Genomic DNA, 16751 nt, shown 5'->3' on the forward strand with positions numbered 1-16751 from the left:
CTCATGGATCCCAGTATCTCTTGTGGCTGCCAAGAAGAGAACACACCTTCCTTGGCCATGTCTGAGGAGAGAGGGGCCTCACCAGTGCCACTGCTCTCTCCTGGGAAGGGAGGCTGCAAGAAAGGGCCCTAAAGTCAGGTAGTGGGCTGTCAAATCCACACAAGCAGGACTTGACAGGATGACACCTCAAGTTGTGCCAGGGGATTTTTATATTAAATATTAACAAAACTTTTTTTTTTCATGGAAAGGGACAGACTGCCAAGGGAAGTGGTAGAGTCACCATCCCTGGAAGTGTTCATAAAACATGTGGATGTGACACTTTAGACAAGGGTTACTGGTGAACATGGTGGTACTGGCTTGACTGGATGATCTTAAAAGTATTTTCCAACTTTAACAATTCTCAATGCTTTTATCTGGAAGAACTCAGACACAGCAGCTTTGCCAGTGAGAGAAAAGAATTTTGGGGCTTTATTTCTTGCCTTTGCCCTTGCCCTTGCCCTTCTTCAGTACTGACTTGTAGATGGACCGCACCAAGTAGCCTTTCCAGAAAGCCTGGATGCAGGTGGCAGCGTTGTTCCTCCTGGCCTCTTCCCGTGCAGCTTCCTCCTCCTTCTCCTTGAGCATCCTGCGCTCCTCCTCAATCTGGGTGTACTCCTGGAGCAGCATGGCGTGTTTCTCCATCAGCAGGGACAACTGTACCTTCTCCTCGTTGTAGGCAGCCTGGACCTCATCATATGTGGTCTGACAGGACAGCAAGGATCAGGGAGAGCTGGTCAGCAGCTCCTCCCCACATCCCCAGGTGAGGGTCCTGAAACCCATCCCAAAGCCATGGAACCTCAACTGGTTGGAGCTTTTCCAAAGGGATTCAAAAGGAAGGCATGTGCCCAGTACCCCGGGAGTTTCATGAGGTGCTGGATCCCTTAATGCTCCCCTGAAAAAGGCTCCCACACACAATGGAAGATTTGGAGAACCAGCAATGCATCTGCTGGGGTGCTGCAATAGCTGAGCTCTCCACAGGCAGCCCTGCTGTGGCAGGAACTGCAGCAGGAACTGCCCGGCACAGCCCCTCTGCCAAAGATTTTGGGGCTTGTACTGCAGCTCTAACTTGGGTCTGATGTTTTGTCACTGTGGGGGTGGGTCTGCCTTGACAAATTCTGTCCCAAACATGGGGCTCCAGCCTCTTCACAGACAGGAAACCAAAATAATCCCATTATTAAACATCTGACGGGGGATCATTCCTTACAATTAGCAGCAGCTTTCAGGCCCCTCCCTGTATTTTGCTCTGTAAGGAATCCAGCAGCTTTTATCCGACCCCATAAATACTGCAAGAACAGGAAAGCCCCCCGGGCCTTCCTAGAGGCAAGTTTTGGGGGTGCTGATGTGACCCTGAGCCTGTTATGGCTCAGCTGGGGGCAGGCTGTTGGGTTTCTTAACACCCAGCACATCCCCCAAGGATTCAGCAGGAACAGGAGCAGGATTTGGACACCAGGTAGGGCCATGAGTATTGAGGATTGGAGCACAACTGAAAAACCTGTTTCCTGGCATCAGGTGGACATCCCAGACAGAACATGGTGACCCATTTGCCCCCAGATACTGTGGGATTTACTGTGGGATTTAGTGGATGTAACTTCCTAAAGCCAAAGCAGCAGAGGACTCCTGGACACACAGGCAGGACAAAGATCCCTTTCCTGTAGGTTTGCCTGGATGCAGAACTGCCTCTCACTTCCATGGGCTCCTGGGTAAGAGCCATGTGTCCCTTTGGACAGGAATCTACCCAAGCAAATCCCTTTATGGCAGAGCAAAGCACTTAAAGCCAACACCTGTTTTTCTGTCATGTCTGTGTCGTATTTCTGGACCCATTTCTGAATTTCCTTCTCTGCTTTGCACTTTTCCTGAAACACAAAACAAGATCAGATCCTTGCAGACATCTGAGGCCTGGTAAGAAGTGTCCTGAGTGAGAAAACAGGGGAACTTTGAGCCACAGCATCATTATATATCTGAATATTTCACCTCCTCCCTGTGACAAGCTTCCCTCAGCTGACACATATGTGGTTTGCCCTGGTTTAAGGATTCTCCTGGGACATTCCCAGAGGGCTTTATTTGGTTTGCAGTGTGGAGCTGGGGGGGATGAACAGCACCTGGAAGTTGCTTTCTGCAGGAGGAAATGAACGTGTCTGTTGGAATGTGGCAAGTCATCGACAAACTGAGGCAACCAGCTTGAAACTGAAGCAAGAGAGAACTACAAAACATGAATGTGGGACAGAAAGTACTCAGAAAACGGTGCCTTTTAAAATAAAGAGGTCTTTCTGGCTGTAAAACAGTTTAACAGTGGCTGTACTCCTGTACAGCCTGGGGCAGTTTTACCTCCAGCTCTGGATGTGTGCTCTGTGGAATCATTCCTGCTCCATTTCCTGTGTGGCACTACCCCAGGATGGCCCAAGGGCACCCAGGCCATCACGAGGTCCCACCTGAGCTATTTAGACCACAAGTACAACTTGTACTTGCTGAGGAAAGGAGGCTTCTGTGGTCAGTAAATGCATCTGCTGGGGTGCTGGAATAGCTGAGCTCTCCACAAGCAGCCCTGCTGTGGCAGGAACTGCAGCAGGAACTGCCTGGCACAGCTCCTCTGCCAAAGATTTTGGGGCTTGTACTGCAGCTCTAACTTGGGTCTGATGTTTTGTCAGTGCCCAGCCCTTCATGCTGTACCACCCAATGCAAGAGTGGCACATACCCCATCACCACGTGGGCTTCCTGCCCATGGGAGGCTGCACTGGTTGGGAGAGAATACTCAGAAAGAGCAAAATGAGAAGGAAAATGCCCTTTTTTCAGTTCTCAGTTCTCTGTGTCACCAGTGTGTTCTGCTCAGGGCAGAGCTGTTGCTGCAGGGGCCTGAGCCTGCCTGCTGGTCCCATTGCTCCTCCTGTATCTGCTCAGCCCTGGGGACAAGGACTTTGGGGTGCTGCTGGGCGAGGGCTGCACCTGCCCCAACCCTGAAACCCCCTCAGCATAGGCAGCTGGGCAGGGGGGATTCTGCTCCTCTGCCCCACCTGCAGAGCTGCCCCAGCCCTGGAGCCCAGCACAGCAAGGACCTGGAGCTGCTGGAGCCAGGCCAGAGGAGGCCACAGAGATGCTCCAAGGGCTGAGGCCCCTCTGCTCTGGAGCCAGGCTGGGAGAGCTGGGGGTGCTCACCTGGAGAGGAGAAGGCTTCAGGGACACCTCAGAGCCCTTTCCAGTGCTCACAGGGGCTCCAGGAGAGCTGGAGAGGGACTGGGGACAAGGCATAGAGGGACAGGACACAGGGAATGGCTTCCCACTGCCAGAGGGCATGGATGGATGGGATCTTGGGAATTGGGAATTGTTCCCTGGCAGGGTGGGCAGGCCCTGGCACAGGGTGCCCAGAGCAGCTGGGGCTGCCCCTGGATCCCTGGCAGTGCCCAAGGCCAGGCTGGACAGGGCTTGGAGCAGCCTGGGATAATGGAAGGTGTCCCTGCCCATGGCAGGGATGGCACTGAATGGGCTTTAATGTCATTTTCCACCCAAACTATTCTGGGATGATTCTATGAAATTACATTCCCCCCCATTCAGCCCAGCCTGACTCCTTGGCCTGTCTGTTCTGCCAAGCTGGGCAGAGCAGGACCTGCTGAGCCCTCAGCATCAGCTCCATTCCACCTTGAACAATAAATTAGCTCTAAAAGATGCCTTCTAACAAACCAGTATTGTTTGCTCTGCTCCCCCTACAGCAGCTCCCTGGTTTGTCACTATCCCACACGCGTCCTGCTCCAGCCTGGCTGCCCTGAGCCCTGCCCGGTGTCACAGCACAGTGGGAAGGTGTTCCTAGAGCTGAGGCAGCCAGCAGGAGCAGGACCTGTGACAGCTCTGTCCCTGCTGTCGCTGCAGGGCTGCTTTCCACTGCAATCAGCAGAGCATGAGGACAGGGCGGGTGTGCTGTGACAAACACCATGTGCATCCTGCCAGGAACAAGCAGAGACCAAGGAACTCCTTGCAGCAGGCAGCAGCCAGAGCTGACAGCTCTGCAAAAGGCTTAAACCTCCTGTCCCAGAGCTCTCCTCCCCTTTACCTTCCTGAGAACCAGCTCTGAGGCTCGATGCTCCAGCACCAGTGCACTGAACTGTGGTCCCAGGCGCTGAATGTCCTGCTTCAGCCTGGCACACCTGTCCTGGGAGGCTTCCTTATCCTCTTTTTGCTGCCTTTCCCCTTCCTTCATGATCAGCTGGATGTCAGCCTTGCAGTTCTTGGCCAGATCTTCCATGCTGGTTTTGAGGTTTTCAATTGTTTTGTCCTTCCTGCTAACCTAGACCAGAAAACAAGAGGAATACCTTTGGGAAATGCCCCTGAGGCATAAGGTGGGCAGGAGAAGAAAAAACATTGCAAAGCTGGAGGACATCCAGGAAGGGACCCCCAGGGGCCAGCTCAGGCTGGCTGAGGGAAGAGTTGGATTTACACAGGAGCTTTGGAAACCTTCCCCTGGCTCCTCTGGGAACCTGTTAGTAAAGGCACAGAGTGAACAAACCATCCCAAGCCCCACTGGCACTGCCACCTGAGGAGCAGCCAAAACAGATTCCCTGGAGTAGCCCTGTGGCTCCCTCAAGGGCTGGATCAGGCTCTGAGTGACTGCCTGGGGGACACAGCTCAGGGAGGGAAATCCCCAGCTGGGATTAGTGAAACAGATTTATTCCCCATGTCCCGGACAAGCTGCCAAATTGCACATAAAAATCTCAATTCCCAGAACTCCCAGGAGCAGAGGGAAAGGGGAAAGCAGACCCTTGGCTCTGCCACCAGTGAGTGCAGGGCAAAACCTTCTCAGCCAAGCCCTCTTGCAGGGTGGAGAAAGAGAAACCCAGGCAGAAAACAAAGGATTGTTGTCAGAAGCTCTGGGCTTGGTACACAGGCTGGGAAAGTGCCTGGGAAGTGCCCAGTCAAATATCTGCAGCTCAGCTGCAGATAAAATTAAAGATTCATGTAATTTGTATAATCACTGATTAATCACAAATGCTCCAAGGCAGCTGTTAGAGTTGAGAGTCACAGAAATGTTGGTTTTAAGCAAGAGTGAAGACAGAGCAAATCTTAAAAATTTATTTTAATCAGAGCAATCTCTCCCTGTAAGGATTTTTCATTCTTTCAGCAGCTGGGAATGAAGCAGCTGGCATTGTCACCCTGCCAGGATACCACCACAGCAGTTTGTGCCTGTCCTGCCACTCCTCTGGAACTCAGGGACTTAATGTTGTTTAAGTTGGCTGGTGACAACAGGTTCAAAACACACCAAATTTAGTTTAAAAAAAATCAAGCATGCAATACGCATTTTTCATTATATTTTACAATAAAAATATTATTTTTAAATTTTAGTCTGGTTTAGAAAGGATTTCTGGAACTTGCTCTTTAGGAACTGCAATAAAGGGATCAGTTTATAGTTAGCTAGGTTTTGCTCCAGTAAAAAGCAAGTTTCCACTTGGTTGGAAAACACGTTCCCACAAGGTCATACCTCTTCATCTCGAGTCTGGATGACTCCTGCCAGCTCTCCCTGTAGAGCTGAGATTATTTCTGTGTTTTTCTCAACCTGGAGGGAAATGTCTTTCATGAATTGAATCATTTCCTTCTCCTCATCAGGAGTGGTCAGGAGCCTCTCAAGCATGAAATCCCGGAACTCCATAAAGGCTTTGATAAACACATCAGCTGGTGACTCTCTCACCCGAACTTCGTATTTCAGCCCGTGGTAAAGCAAGGGGTTGGCCAGGAAGAGCCTCAGGATGTTCCTCAGGGAACATTTCAGGCGTTGTTTCACAGCCCTCATGCTCTTCGCATCCCCAGGGCTGGTGAGCAGGTGCTGTATTTCCATTGAAAGCTTCTGAAGCTCCAAAAGGCTGCTTGTGATCTCAGGTCCCAGCATCCTAGCATACCGGTCCAGGGAGCCAGTAATCCGTGGGATCAACCTGGTGATCTCCAGCTTGACAACGGTCTCATCCAAGACAGTTAGAATTCTTTCTGTCTCCGCGCTATCCGGCTTCAGCTGGCGTGGATCTAACACCTTCATGACACCTAACGGGATCCCTGCCTTCCTTGGAGTTGCCATGCCCTTCGCCAAGATTCTTTTCTTCATGAGGATGCTTGGAATGCAGCTGGATCCCCTGTTGCCATGGATTCAGTTCAACACCAGTGGCCTGGGTGGTTTGAGCTCTAGAAAGGACACAGCAGCTCTTACACAAGGTGAGACTGGAAGAAAATGGAACTCCCTGTGCTGCTGCTGTCACATAATGTCCCTTCTTGGATTTTCTCTCTAAAAGGAAAACATAGTGACAGCATTAGAGAAACGATGTAATTTGGGAAAACATGAGAGTCTGAGATTACCCTGGAGCTCTCTCTGAGTCTGGGCAGGGGGTCAGGACATGGGGTTGTGGTTTAGAGCTGGTGTCCATCCCAGAGCAGCTGTCAAACACCCATGGGAAGGGGGTGATGGATTCCTGGCTTTGAAGGGTGGTGGGGGGAAAGCTCCCAACAGTTTCTGAGTAGCAGCTGAGGTAGAGCAGCACAAGCTGCAGCTCTGCTGTCCCCAGAGGGGTGTGGAGAGGGGTTTGGAGAGCCCTGGGGCCACCCTGGAGAGAAGGGTAGGACTCCTACTGGGAAACCTCTATGGGAAACCTCTGCCCTTCCAGGCCTGTCCCTGTCAGAGGGAGGAGGAGGGAGAGGGGATCTGGCAGGACTGGCAGGGACAGAGCAAGAGGACGACAGAGGGAGGAGATGGGGACAGCTGTAGCGCAGGGGCCGACAGGGAGTGAAGGGTCCCCTCGGTGTGGGTGTGGGACAGCAGGAGGATCCAGAGACTGGGGAACAGTCAGAGGTCGGGGCGGTGATTCCCGGGGGGAGACTCCCGTGCGAGGGGCGGGCGGCTCGGGGCCTGTGCGGGAGGGTCCGGGGGTCCCTGGGCATCCCGGGGTTGGGACGGGAGGCGGTTACTGGGGGATGCCAGCCCCAGGCGGCCTCCACCCCTGCAGCGCACTCAGTTCTGATCCTGGTTCCGATCCCGGTCCGGATCCCGGTTCCGATCCCGATCCCGATCCCGATCCCGATCCCGATCCCGATCCCGATCCCGATCCCGCCGTCAGCGCCTCCCGTTGCCAGGCGACCCGAGGGGGCGGGGCCTTCCCAGCGAGCCGTGCTGGTCCCGCCTCCTGTCGCTTGATTGGCAGCGCCGCTGTCCAATGAGGAGTCCCGCGGCGGCGCCTGCCGGGGGTTGGGGTCTGTCATGGTGCCCGCGGGGGCTGTGGGGGAAAGGGGGAAGAGGCGGCTCGTTCCCTCCGGGCTGCCCAGATCTGTATCCCCGAGGGCACAGGTAACCCGAAGAATAAGCTTTATCCCCCCGAAGTCACGTCTGCCAGGCGCAGGTCAGCCCAGTGGGTGTCCAGGAGCCCCGAAGGGGCTGTTTTGAAACATCAGAACACAAGAGAGTTCCCCTAAGCCGCGCTGTTAACGTGGCTGGTTTTACGGGGCCATAAAAGTGGTAATGAACCTCAGCTGATGAAGATGCTGATGCTGTACAGGCTGAGTTAATTGCTTACCTGTGATTTACTGACGTCTGCAAAGAACATGATGGCCCTTGAACGCTGCACTGCAGCCGTGCCCTCACGCGGTGCCCGGGCAGTGATGGAGGCCCTTGGGAGAGGAGGGTTTGGATTCCAGCAGGAAACATGGCAAATGCTCCAGGCCGCGCTCACAGCTGTGAGATACAAAGCTGTGTTTCGTGTCAGGTACACACAGGCAGCATGTGTGCTTGTGATTGTGATATGTGTGGAAACTGATCATGGGACAATTAAAGGATGAATTCTAAAAAATAACTGAGGGAGTAAAGCATGGAAGAAGGCCTTTGAACTTATCCTTTGTTTGCAATTAACTTTTATAGCATCTGAATTAAAGCTTTAAGGATGTTGCTGCTGGACAGGAACTTTTTGCACGTAGCTAAGCATTAAACAGCTTTGCAATAATCACCTTTTGAAGCATAATTTTAGAATATTGCTTGTAGTAAGGAGCTTTGAAAATATAAGTTTAGAATATATGTAAAGGAAACATGCTTATCTCAACACCTTAGCAAAACAGTAAAAAGCAGCTTGAGAAAGGAAGATGAACATCAACCCAAGGATTGATAGCTTCGACCAAGGGAAGCTGGACATCACTGCTATGAGATTTATAGTCTTTGCAATTAAAAGGTGGGCCCACATCTGGAGTCTGGACCGCACCAGCTGCAAGACCTCTTTCTTCTTTCGGAAGTTGGACCCCACCATCTGGGGATACTCCTTTCTGGGGTACATCCTGAGAAAAACTAACTCACAATAGTGTATAGAATTGTGACGTAAAAATTGGGAATAGAAACTGCTGAAAAAAGCTTATGTGCACCCCTATAAATATCTGCACGCCCCAACCATCGGTGTGCAGCTGGAGGGAAAACTTCCCCCACTGTACCCAGCGCTGTTTTGCTCATACTTTACCACATTAATTAATAAATTGATTGCTGCTTGACTATTGGCCTAGTCAAGCTTCTTATTTATAACACAGCGATGCTCTGTCCCTCACAGCAGCTGGCACAGCACAGTGCTGAGGTGGCCATGATGTCACGGGCAACCTTGTCCCGGGTCCCAGCCTTACCTGGCCTGAGCAGCTCTTTTATTTCTGTGCAGGGAGTGTCCAAGTGCAGGAATAATTCTGCTCACCCATTCCCAACTGCTTCCCTGTACAAAGCAAAGAGGCGCTGGTGGTGGGAGATGTAGTGGGACCACCAGGACTGGGCTTTCTGGTGTGGCACTGGTGAGGATGGATGAGAGGACACTTGGCCTTCCTGCCCACCTGGGCATACCTGGTACCATCTCCAGCACCCCCAAGTCATTTTCCTCCAGGCTCATTACCTGGAGCAGTGACCTCCACGTGGGTTCCCTCCTGCCCTGAGTGGCTCAGCCAAAGGACTGATTCGAATCACGAATGGGATTGAGTGTGACAGTGACTCTGGGTTTGGCTCCACCCCAAGCTGGGACATGCCCAGCCCACTGTGGGAAGAAGGGGCAGCTGGAACTGTGAGTCTGGGCCAGGCTGCCCTGTAGCCTTCAGGGAAAGCACTGACCTGCCCAGGAACAACTTCTCAAGCTCTAATTCAGCAACTGGGATCCCACTGGATCTAAATCCAGAAGATCCATGATTTTCTGGCTGCACTATGATCGAGAGCACAGCAGAGCTGTGATTTGAGGCTGCAGAGGGGTGTGCTGCCAGTTGGATGTGTCCTCATGGAGCTCATCACATAGCAGAGAACAGCCCTTGAGACCTGGAGAGCTGCTGCTTTTCTTGACAAGGACTCCAGAAGGGATCCCTGACCCCCCTGAAATGCTGCCACATGCAAGGCAGATATTTTGGAATTAAATCCATCATGAAAAGAATGTCTTTCCAAAGTTGAGGAGTGTCCTGATTGCTTTGTTTGAAATGGGCTACTGCTCTCCAAGAAGCGCAGACATGGACTTCCTGACAGCCATGACCTGGAGATGGCATCAACTGGCCAGTGACTGTCACCAGAGTCTCCTGTGTCTGGTGGGCACAGCCTGCTTGAAGGGACAGCAAGTCCTTGTGACATCCAGGGAAAGAGGAAGGAAAGGGGTGGAGCCGTGGGTCGCATCCAAACCTCCTCTGAAGTAGGGAAGACTGTGGATCACTGCTGCTCCCTCCTGGATGTGGGTAATTACAGACATTGCCATCTTGCAGGAAGAGATGGGGGTGATGACACATGTCCAGAGCATCCCTGACTCGTCCTGCAGCTCCACACTGCTCCAGGCCAGCAGCAGCTCTACAGCCAGGAAGAAAACTGGGTCACTTTGGGAGCTGGATGAAGCATCACCGAACCTGCGTCAATCCCACCTCATCCAGGATGTAGAAAAGCCTCAGATCTATCCTCAAACAATTCTCTGCACCCAAACCCACCAGACTGCATCACTGCCTGAGCCAGAGGTGCCCAAGAATCCAAATTATGTGGGGCATGTCCAAGCAGGAGAGGGAGAGCCCGGAGCCCCTTGTGCAGCCTGGGCACACTGTCCCCCACAGTTTGAGTCCAGCTGTGTTCCAACAGCAGGACTGTGACAGATACCTGAGGGCCAGCGACTTCCCTGGGCCCAGCTGGCCTCAGCCACCACCCAAACCCCTCTCCGAACGCCACTCCTCTGCAGCAAAGGGAAGCACAGCTCAGAGCGTGGGAGCTGGCTGGTCAATCTGCTGGGAAAACCATGATCCACCCCAGCCTGGTTTGCCCAGATAATTTCCCTGTTCCTGCTACCACCCACCCCTGCGTGGGACCTGGCAAGGGACATCAGGAGGGGCATGATTTGAACTAATCGTGAGATGTTGGTGAAAGAGCAGAAGCACACAGTGAAGCCTTGCTGCAGGCAACAGCACCCCATCCTGTCCCTGCAGGGACAGTCCTCTCCTGCCACTGTCCTTTGGCTGTAGCCTTACATTGTACTCTGCTGGCAACATGGAGGTCTGGCACCACACCAAGCTCTGGAGGACTCCCCAGGGCCAGCTGATCCCTGACCACATCCCTCCTGCAGCTTTGGCTGCTGTTCCCTCATTCCCATGCCCCACTGTCAGAGGGATGATGGCATCTGTATCCTGAACAGTTGGGAAGGAGTTTGCACTTCCCTGGCCCCCAGAGCCTGGAAGGCCCAGGCAGGGCACAGAGAAACCAGGGAGTCCCTGGATACATAGCTGAAGGGACAAGTGTAGTGGGGTTGGTGTAAGCTCTGAGCTAAAGGACCCAGCAGGGAAAACAGGAGGGCTGGAGGTGCTGGGTTGGCTCTGAGAGCACCAGGCTGGAGCTGGGTGGCAGGAGCAGGAGTGCAAAGGGACACAGCCTGCTTTGGGCAGCTGTGGCACAGGAAAATGTCCCTGGGGCTGTCAGGGCACTGAGACCAGAATGTGTGAGTTTGGTCCTAATCTGCCCGCTGAGGCCAAACCTCAAATCCTGTGTCCAGTTCTGGGCCCTTTATTGTGGAGGCCTGGAGGGGCTGGAGCGTGTCCAGGCAGGGAACGGAGCTGGGAAGGGGCTGGAGCCCCAGCAGGGCTGAGGGAGCTGGGACGGGGCTCAGCCTGGAGAAAAGGAGGCTCAGGGGGCCCTTGTGGCTCTGCACAGCTCCTGCCAGGAGGGGACAGCCGGGGGGGTCGGGCTCTGCTCCAGGGAACAGGGACAGGAGGAGAGGGAACAGCCTCAGGCTGGGCCAGGGGAGGCTCAGGGTGGATTTTGGGAAAATTCCCACATGGGAAGGGTGGTCAGGCACTGGCAGGGCAGTGCTGGAGTCCCCATCCCTGCAGGGATTGAACAGCCATGTGGATGTGGCACTTGGGGACAGGGGTCAGTGGTGGGAGAATGGTTGGACTTGATGCTCTCAGAGGGCTTTTCCAACTTTAATGATTCTGTGATTCCGTGAGTTTGCAGCAAGTCACAACCTCCATCTCCCAGGTAAAAGCCGCTGCTTCCTGGCTCTGCCGAGAGGGACACGCAGGGCTCGCTCAGCACCGAGACCCAGCCCCTGCAGAGCCCGGCCCGGCTGTGCCAACACCCCCAGCCCGCCCGGGGAGCGGCCCAGCTCCTGCTGCTCCAGAGGCTTCAAGGCCACGGGGCTGGGGAGGTGGCAAGGAGAGGGGGACAGGCATCGCCCAGGCTTGGGGCTCTTCATCCCGGCGTGCTGCTGCGTGCCAGGGCTGACTCTGCCGTGGGAATGCTGGCACCAAGGACAGCACCGAGCTGGGGGGACCGGGGAAGCTGGTGACAGGCTCCTCACAGCACGGGAGCACAGGGAGAGGCTCAGAAGGGCTGAGCTCTGTAACCTCCACACAGAGGAGCTCTGTTAGAGCCCTGCAGCCCCTCTGCCTCCATGGCAAGGAGGGGACACATCCCCCGCTCCCCCTGGGTGCTGCTGCGTGCCAGGAACCACTTGGGGACATCCCCTCCCCCAGTGTGCAGGGTGGGTGCTGTTTGCTTCTAATGCCCTCCTTTTCCCACAGCATCTTCCCAAAAGGAAAACCCCAGGGGTGGCCACCATGGGTCACCCCCAAGTGACAACCTCCAGGCTCATCTCTAAAAAGTTCTGACATTATTTGCTTTTTGGCATTTCGTTTTCATTCATCTCAATACATCTTTTCTTGGGTTTCGGTCACCAAGCCAGCTGGTTCAGGTGGACACCAGCCCGGCACTGGTGCCTGCGTGACCAGAGATGTTCCCTGTCTCTCCTGTCCAGCAGCTGTCACAGTGAACCATGGAATGGTTTGGGTTGGAAGGGGCCTTAAAGATCATCCAGTTCATCTGGTGAACAGCAAGTCCTCCTTTTCCTGGACAAACCCAGCAGGCAAAAACTGAGATCAAGAAGGAAGGGTCTGTCCATGGAGAGGAAAGGATGCAGGGCAGATCACAGGTGGGAGGAGGACAAGAACATACCTTAAATACTCTGGAAAAGCAAGACTTGATAGATCTGTGGTTTGAAGCTACTTCAGGTGCCAAACCCTGATTTTCCTTGTAGTGTTTCTAGAGCCCTGCAGCACCTGAATTGTCCTATGAATGTCTATGGAGAGGTTAGGGGAAAGTTTTGTGCTTCTTTTAATAACAGTTTTAACAGTAAATAGAAAATTTACTGCCAAGGCCCGATGGCTCCTGATTTTTGAGGGCTGAGATGGGACTTGCCTGTGCTGTCCTGCTGTCTGAGCTGTGCCTCTCCCATCCTTTTGAGAATTCCCTTCAGAAATCCCAGCTGAGGGGCACAGCTTGAAGGTACTGGGCATTTTTCAATCCAGTGAAGGAAGCACTTTATTGAGGACGTGACGTGACTGAGGACGTGGAAGCAATCTTCCAAGGACCAATTATTCCCTCGAGGTCACTGGGAAGCATAAAAAATAAGCAGCTTCATCTCAAGCAGAAAAGGTTTATGTTATGAAATCCAAACACTCTGATGGTGGCTGGAAAACCAGGACACAGAGTCATGGAATCTCCTGATCTGGAAGGGACCCACAAGGATCACCCAGCCCAGCTCCTGGCCCTGCCCAGACCCCCCAACAACCCCACCCTGGGCATCCCTGGCAGCGCTGGCCAAAGGCTCCTGGAGCTCTGGCAGCCTCGGGGCCGTGCCCGTTCCCTGGGGAGCCTGGGCAGTGCCTGGCCACCCCCAAGGCATGAGCCAAGGAAAAACTCCATCCCTTTCACATTGCACTCCCACTCCCTCACAGGACAGCAGTCCTTTGAAGAGGAGTTTCACTCCTGCAGCTGCCTCACAGATTCACAGAATGACCAGGTTGGAAGGGACCTTCAAGATCATCCAGCCCAACCCAGCCTCAACACCTCAGCTAAACCCTGGCACCCAGTGCCACATCCAGGCTTTGTTAAACACACCCGGGGATGGTGACTGCACCACCTCTCCGGGCAGCCATTCCAGAACTTTATCACCCTTTCCATGAAAGATAATATCCAACCTATATCTCCCTTGACACAGCTTGAGATTGTGTGCTTTGGTTCTGTCAGTGCCTGGAGACAGAGCCCAGCCCCAGCTGAGCACAGGCACCTTTCAGGAGCTGCAGAGAGTGGTAAGGACACCTCTGAGTCTCCTTTCCTCCAGGCGAAACACCCCCAGCTCCCTCACTGCTCCCTCCCAGCCCAGGCTCTCCAACGACCCCATTCCCATCGATTCAAAAGGGCAGCAACACCAGAGGGGTTGCCCAGGTTTATTGCTGTAAAAGGAGCTTGAGTTCCTGAAGCTCCTGCGCGCTGGCAGCCGGGGCCCGGCCTGCAGGAGGAGCTCTCTGGACGCGGCTCTTGGTCGCTGCTTTGTCGGCAGCTCCTGCCTGTTCCGAGGGCTTCGCTTCATCCGCAGGAAAACGGGAGGTGGGACCGGGCGCCTTCCCACTCCTGCGATCGAACACTTCCAGGGATTTTTTAAACTGTTCGGCTGTCTTCTTCCTCGATGCCATCTTTCTCTCCTGTTCTTTCAAAAACTGCTGCTGTAATTGTTTGTAGAGACGATGAGTTTTCTTTTTGGCCTTGTCAAATTTTTTTACCTTTGTGAGAGCAAACATAAGCCTTTATTGCCACTCTCCTGCCATGAAATAAAGAACTCCAAAGTGGTGCTTGTCTTCAGGAGGAGACAGATCCCACCATGTCCCTCACTATGGCCAAGGTGATCTCCGAGCAAAAAGCTCCAATATGCATAATCACAGAGTCACAGAATCACTGAATCACTGGAACACTGAATCACTGAATGATTTGGGCCTTAAAACTCATCTTGCTTCAATCCACAGAGACACCTTCCACCAGACAAGTTGCTCCAGATCCCATCCAAGCTGGCCTGGAACACTTCCAGGGATCCAGGGGCAGCCACAGCTCTGGGCACTCTGTGCCAGGGCCTCCTCACCCTCACAGGGAAGAATCTCTTCCCAAAATCCAATCTAAACTGATTCTCTTCCATCAGTAGGACAACATCTGAGTCCAGGTTAAGCCTCTGGCCAGTGATGCCTGTAGCTTATTCCAAACCACAGGTGACTTGGAGGGAGGATATGACAGCTGTGTCCTGAGGATGGGATGGAGGCACAGCCACTCATGTCAAAGGAGGCCCAAATCCAACAGTTGCCTCTCCCAGCCGTTGGAGAGAGCCTTGGCACCCCCTCCTGATCCAGCTGGCTGGAGACCTAAAGGTCTCCTCGTGCCACGGCGGGCCATGAGCTTTGTCCCAGGGAAGGGGAGACCTCACCTGCTCCTCCAGGAGTTGCAGGTCATGGGCACTGGTGTGGCTGCTGGAGGTGGGCAGGGGGTGGTCCAAGTCAAGGTCCCAATCTGCAGGGCTGCTCTGGGTGAGAAAGGGCTTCATGTTAGAGGCCCACGGACCTGCTCTTGGAGTGTGAGGGGCCCCCAGCCCAGTGTGAGGGTCCCCCAGCTCCAGGAATGGTGTGAGGGTTCCCCAGCCCCAGCCCACTGTGAGGGTTCCCCAGCCCCAGGATGGTGTGAGGATCCCCCAGCCCCAGGATGGTGTGAGGATCCCTCAATCTCCATGATGGCATGAGGGTTCCCCAGTCCCCAGGATGGCGTGAGGGTTCCCCAGCCCCAGGATGGCGTGAGGGTTCCCCAGCCCCAGGATGGTGTGAGGATCCCCCAATCTCCAGGATGGCGTGAGGGTTCCCCAGCCCCAGGATGGCGTGAGGGTTCCCCAGCCCCAGGATGGTGTGAGGGTTCCCCAGCCCCAGGATGGTGTGAGGGTTCCCCAGCCCCAGGATGGTGTAAGGATCCCCCAGTCCCAGGATGGTGTGAGGATCCCCCAATCTCCAGGATGGCGTGAGGGTTCCCCAGCCCCAGGATGGTGTGAGGATCCCCCAGTCCCAGGATGGTGTGAGGGTTCCCCAGCTCCAGGATGGTGTGAGGGTTCCCCAGCTCCAGGATGGTGTGAGGGTTCCCCAGCCCCAGGATGGTGTGAGGGTTCCCCAGCCCCAGGATGGTGTGAGGGTTCCCCAGCCCCAGGATGGTGTGAGGGTTCCCCAGCCCTGCACCGGGGCCTGCTGGTCTCCTGGCTCTGGGCTGGTGTGAAGAAGGTGACACGAGGCCGTGTATGGCCCTGCTCCTCCATGACCCCTGTCTCTGCTTTGGGGGGTCAGTCAGGTGTTGTCATGGTGACCTTGGCATGCCTGTCAGGAGTCACCTCCAAACTCTGCCTCAGTGACACAGTGTCCAACAGCTTCTCCTGCCCTTCACCCACTGCACCAGCACCATCCTCCATGTCTGCCTGGAGTAGTGACCAGGCTCTGTCCCCACATGGAGCATCCGTGTGTCCCCCCTGGAGGACATCCCCACCCTCTGCATCTGCAGCTGCTGGGCTCAGTGACAGCCAGGACGCACGGCATGGGGACACACAGGGGTGAGTCAGTCCCCACTGGCTGCTTAGCCTGATGAAGCACCACTTCATGTTCCCTACAGGAATAGAACCATGGAACCATGGAATCATGCAATGGTTTGGATTGAAAGGGACCTTAAAGCTCATTCCATCCCCTGCCACAGGCAGGGACACCTTCCACTATCCCAGGCTGCTCCAAGCCCCGTCCAACCTGGCCTTGGACACCGCCAGGCATGGGGCAGCCACAGCCTCTCTGGGCCTCCCCACACTCACAGGGAATAGTTTCTTCAAAATACACAGTCTAAACCTACTCTCCTTCAGTTTGAAGCCATTCTTCTTTGTCCTGTCTCTCCAGACCCTTGCCCAAAGTCTCTCTCCATCTTTCTCTCTCCATCTTTCTTGTTGGCTCCCTTCAAGTACTGGAAGGCTGTAATTAGGTCACCCTAAAGCCTTTTCTTCTCTAGGCCAAGCTATCCCAATTCTCTCAGCCTTTCCTCACAGCAGAGCTGCTCCATCCCTCTGCTCATCCCGGTGCCTCCTCTGGTCTCATCCAGCAGCTCCAGCTCCTTCCTGTCCTGGGCCCAGGGCTGGGGCATCTCTGCAGGTGGGGTCTCACCTGGGCAGGGCAGAGGTGCAGAATCCCCCCTCTCCTGCTGCCCACCCATCCATGGGGGCTCAGCCCAGCTCCTGGTGGCTTTCTCCAAGGTCACATCCTGCCAGCCCAGCACAGCCCAACAGCAGCTCCTGGCAGCAGGGCCAGGCCATGCAAGGTCCAGCATCAGCAGATCCGGATGCTCAGCTCTCCAGCCGGGACAGTGCCCCATGTTTATGGAAATGGAGTAGGAGAAACAC

At 54.5% G+C, this 16751-nt stretch overlaps 1 protein-coding gene across 2 annotated transcripts; it reads right to left on the reverse strand.

The window, feature by feature from the left end:
* Positions 1-458: 458 nt before the first annotated feature.
* Positions 459-7059, reverse strand: IQCD (IQ motif containing D). Of its 2 annotated transcripts, XM_038152511.1 has the most exons (5): positions 7013-7059; positions 5501-6292; positions 4079-4312; positions 1821-1892; positions 459-741 (listed from the first exon to the last, which is right to left on the reverse strand). In XM_038152511.1, exons 2-5 carry the CDS (start codon positions 6113-6115, stop codon positions 469-471), a joined length of 1194 nt encoding a protein of 397 aa, XP_038008439.1. In that variant the 5' UTR covers positions 6116-6292; positions 7013-7059; the 3' UTR covers positions 459-468. The 2 variants fall into 2 exon arrangements, with proteins under 2 accessions (XP_038008439.1, XP_038008440.1); XM_038152512.1 differs by lacking the exon at positions 1821-1892.
* Between the last annotated feature and the right edge of the window lie 9692 nt (positions 7060-16751).

The sequence above is a fragment of the Motacilla alba genome, chromosome 15 (assembly GCF_015832195.1).
Source record: "Motacilla alba alba isolate MOTALB_02 chromosome 15, Motacilla_alba_V1.0_pri, whole genome shotgun sequence".
NCBI lineage: Eukaryota > Metazoa > Chordata > Aves > Passeriformes > Motacillidae > Motacilla > Motacilla alba.